The 4228-nt window shown below is 43.0% G+C and overlaps 2 protein-coding genes across 2 annotated transcripts in view; one reads left to right on the top strand and one right to left on the bottom strand.

The window, feature by feature from the left end:
• Positions 1 to 309, bottom strand: part of MELLADRAFT_91252 (uncharacterized protein) — a gene marked incomplete at both ends in the record, with an annotated part of 1719 nt that extends 1410 nt beyond the window's left edge. The window contains one exon of the mRNA XM_007419719.1: positions 298 to 309. Coding sequence (XP_007419781.1) covers positions 298 to 309 — 12 coding nt within the window. The remainder of the gene's footprint in view (positions 1 to 297) is intronic.
• Positions 310 to 1339: 1030 nt separating this feature from the next.
• MELLADRAFT_118735 (uncharacterized protein) lies at positions 1340 to 4124 on the top strand (the record flags this gene model as incomplete). The annotated part of the gene is made up of 9 exons (XM_007419720.1): positions 1340 to 1478; positions 1559 to 1644; positions 1750 to 1855; positions 1920 to 2107; positions 2934 to 3225; positions 3308 to 3412; positions 3502 to 3606; positions 3693 to 3833; positions 3918 to 4124. The coding sequence occupies 7 exons, from the start codon at positions 1780 to 1782 to the stop codon at positions 4037 to 4039; spliced, it is 1029 nt and encodes a 342-aa protein (XP_007419782.1).
• Between the last annotated feature and the right edge of the window lie 104 nt (positions 4125 to 4228).

The following is a 4228-nucleotide window of genomic DNA, read 5'->3' as shown; positions in this document are numbered from 1 at the left end:
TGTTCGCCAATGGCTTCGTAGATGACTTTCGGCCCATCCTCGTATCTATTCGAGACGCGAAGAAACAAATGTCCCACAAGAAAAGATGTCGAATCGGGCGTGGTTTGGATGTAAGTTCGGTCCGGCGCGTGATGAAGACGCTTATCGAGATGAAAGTGTTGATCCTAGCGAGGTATGTAGATGGATGAGTCTGAACTAAAGATGATATGGAAAGCAAAAGACAAGGGATTTATGCTATCGATGGTGGAAAGTGATGGAAGCCAAGATATCCGATAAAGTATCCTGATATCCTGATACATAGATCTTCATGCAACAAAAGCAACGAGACCTAACGTAATCTAATTTTAAGCATTGAAGAGATAAATATACATCAGTGTGTAAAGGAGTACATCTCTTCAATCTCTTGCATAAAGAGAACTCTGAACGAATGAGAGGAAGCTAACTTAAAAAAACCTCGTGGACCGACGTCGAAGAAGGCAGAGAAAGCGTAAAGGCTTGTGCGACTTGGACGAGCACGGCTGCGCGCGAGCTTGATTACAGCCGTTGTGAGAATCATCGGTAAGTTTTGAGGTCTTGTGTGTTTCCCAGATTTAACTAGGGTTTAATCTGCGGTCTAAAAGTCAGTTTTTCTCGATCTCACAGGACTAAACCTTGTTTTGGTTCCTTGAAACTTAATTCTTCATAACTGTCATGTGCTGTCATTGAACGCTTCCATGCTTCACATGAACATTCGAAAGCTGCTGGGCCGGCTTCGCCGTCCGGTTCCACCTCACTCATTTCCATACCATCGTCCACCAGCCTCCGGTCGCTACTTCCACAACTCAATTTGACATCCCGGTGTTTCGCTTTCTTAACCGCTTTGAAAGTACGTACGTAAATTCTTTATTCTTTGCCAAATTTTTCAATCAAACTGATCTTTCGAATTTCTATAGTCATGGAAATGGAATGTGGAACTAATTTATCATTGATTGAAAGAGGGTACATGCTTATTTCAATTCGATTCTTTTCAAAATCAACTTTGATTGATTGACTTTGATGGTGTGTTTTTGTTTCTTTCATTATGAATGGAAAGCGGAGACTGACCTTCTTCATGAATCATTTTGTTCAAAGTTTCATTTCCATGCTTTCGAACACGACTTTGAATGTGTTTTTTCGTCATTTGGTATGAATCGACATGAATGTCGATGGTCTGTTTGGTTTGTAAACATCAGCAAAACGTGGAATATTTGATCGAAGTGCCAGGGCAGCGTTTTCATTATCTGATGCCGAAGATTCTAGATTCTAACCATGTTTTTCATTTGTCTTTTGCTCCCCATTATTTACCAGTATGGCCACCATCGAATGAAGAACTATCATATGACCTCATGATATCATATGATATCATGTCAGAAAACGGGGATCACTTTGATAACGCCCAAAGGTTCAAATAGACGTGCATTTGGCGGATATCTTCGTTCTTTCTCCATCGAACTCAGCCTGTAAGAAAAAGATTTAGTCTTTTGTCTTTATATTTCTTGTTTTTCCTTTTCTGACCAATGCGACCATTGTGAAAACCCAGATTTCGAATTTGTGTCATCAAAGTCTAGCTTTATCTTGCTTTTCCAACCTTTACCCCACCTATACACCACCATTGTCTTGTAATCAGTGCGTTCATTTCCCCCCGTTCCCCGTTTTTCGTCTTCTAATCACTTCTTTATGATCATTTCCCTTTATCTCGTTTGTCTAATCACTGGTTTATTTTATGATCAGCTCGGCAACAAATCAATTCCACAATCTAAGATGTCTAACCCACAATTACAAACCACCAATGCCTTGGAAGTGCCCGCTGTTGAAGTTGAAGGACACATGAACGCACGTAAGTCGATCTTCTCTGCATATAAGGTCTTCATATTACTGATTTGATTTAATTTTGGTTTCAGTGTTTGAAAATCCTTCTGATGCAACTGGCGGGGATGCTCCAGCCACCAGCATCCATCAAAACCCACTTTACCGGATCAGTACCGCCAATCGTATCCAATTCGATAAACGACACGAGATGTATGTGCAGGTGAAGTTTAAAATCCATGCTGAAAAGGAAGTCGAAGTCACCCAGGCGACTTCGATGAAGGTAGCTAGTAGAACTCGCCGCAGTGCAGCTTCTGCGGCGCGCTACAACGTGATCGACTCCAAAATCTTCAACCAAGGCAACGTTCTCGAGCTCGTGAAGTGCTTATTCGGGAAATCTTTAAAAGATTTCAAAGGTTTGTGTGGCGATCTTTGTGACGAGTACGAACATGGCATGCGCCATATGGTTCTCTCCAGCGACCTTGCTCCCCGATTGAAATGGGTAGGATAAGTTGGCCGTGAAAAAATCACGCTGGTTGACTATCCAACCTGGCAGGCCTTTGTGGACTTGCTTGCCAAAGCAACCAAACACAAGGGCTCCGTGATGATTTTTACCGAAGATGCCAAAGAAAAAGCCAAGAAGGATGCTCAGGTGTGTAATTTTTTTTTCTCGATTCTTTTTGCAACTTTCTTTTCAATTTTGTTAACTTATTCTATCTGATACTTAGACCTCCGCGGCGAAAGAGCTGATTGCTTCAGCCAGCGGTCCCACAGCCGCCGAAGCGCAGGTGGGTGCTCTTACTCAAGAGCTAGAGGTGCGTGACTCATATTACCCTATTACTCCTTGCCTCTATCTCTCTGACTTGCCTTGTGACCTAGGATGCGCGTAAACAAATTCGCCTCCACGAGTTGGCCGCCCAACTCTTTCATGAACATACGCAAAAAGCTAACGCCGGAGATGGCGCCATCTTAGTCTGCCCGTGGGATCCCAATTTTCTGTACCGGTTAACTTACAGCGGCGCTTGGGTCTGGGCAAAAGGTGTCGTAAGTAATCAGAATCTTTCATTTCGTTATTCACCTCAAATTGAGTCTTTTTTTGTTCATTCCAGCAATCCGGAATGGCAACACGCGAGATCCCTCCCCGAACCTATGAATATTTGGCGATCATGAAGAAGGCCCGAGTGTTCCATCAGGCCACCAAAGTCCACGATCGAGTCAAGATGCGCAGCTCTCAACTGCGACTTGACTTATCTCCCACGTTTCACAGATCGGGAGGATCTAAGCAGTCCTTTTTTGACCTGCCAGCTCAACTGTTATTTCAAAAACCAACCGGCTCCAAAAGATGCGCCAGTTATGCAGGTTTCTCTGAAGATGACAAGAAGAAGGTGAAACTTGAACCAAGTACGTTCGCTTTCTTCTATAATGTTTCTCTCAATGATGATTCATTCCAACTGATTCTCAACATTTCGACTTCTCCTTGTAGTCTCTCCCTCTGGTTTGGGCAAAACAATCTGTCTGTCTTCAGATCCCCCGTCTGGTGCTTTTCCTTGGTCTCAAGAATGTAAAGTCAAGATTAAAACCAAACCAGGTAATGTTCTATTTGTACTAACTGTCTAACGATAGTTGTACTGACTGTAAATGTTTCGGTCCTGACCAACTGTGGACTCCAATCTTTAGGCTTGCCCTCAAAGGGTATCACGATTGTGATCTCCTCAGATCCCCCATCACCTAGCCACATCGACTCCTCTCAAGATACCAAGAAAGGCAATGAAACTCAAGGAGGTATGTACCCCATTTTAATCAACTTTTCCTTTATTACGTTTAACACTACTGAACAAATACTAACTTAATGACTTCTAACATCGTAGATTATGAAATTTATCGATCCAATACTCCTGGCGACTCAGAGGGCCAAGATCGAGCTCATGCTGAGGCCTTAGAGCGCTTTTTGATTGATTGCAATGTTCCACCAAAAGACGAGACGACCAGGATGATCCTTGAACGTGCAGGTATCAAATCATGGACTGACTTGATACCTAGCCACCAGTTCACTGAGTCATCTCTTACCACGCGTGGCATGCACCCCGCTCTAGCTTTGCATCTCGTCAGCGAAGCGATGGACCGTGTCAATGAACTCAAGAAGGAAACCGACGAGCTTCAAGATGAAGATTCTGGGGATTCCATTTCAAGTCGTCCCCAATCCCCCGAATTCTAATCGCTCATTCCAATTCGGGGGATGTGTCTCTTAGTAAATCATAACCCTGTCTTCCTATTCGCTGCTCCACTCATGTATGTGCTTCGTTAGGATTTATAGCCAAAACTTGCAAGCTGCCTGCGTCTGCGGCTCTCTTTGCTCCTTTTTTTTTTTTTTTTTTTTTTTTTTTTTTTTTTTTTTTTTTTTTTC

This window comes from Melampsora larici-populina (genome assembly GCF_000204055.1).
Source record: "Melampsora larici-populina 98AG31 unplaced genomic scaffold MELLAscaffold_416, whole genome shotgun sequence".
Lineage (NCBI taxonomy): Eukaryota > Fungi > Basidiomycota > Pucciniomycetes > Pucciniales > Melampsoraceae > Melampsora > Melampsora laricis-populina.
The sequence above is the reverse complement of the archived record's forward strand: the minus strand, read 5'-3'. Positions and strand labels throughout refer to the sequence as shown.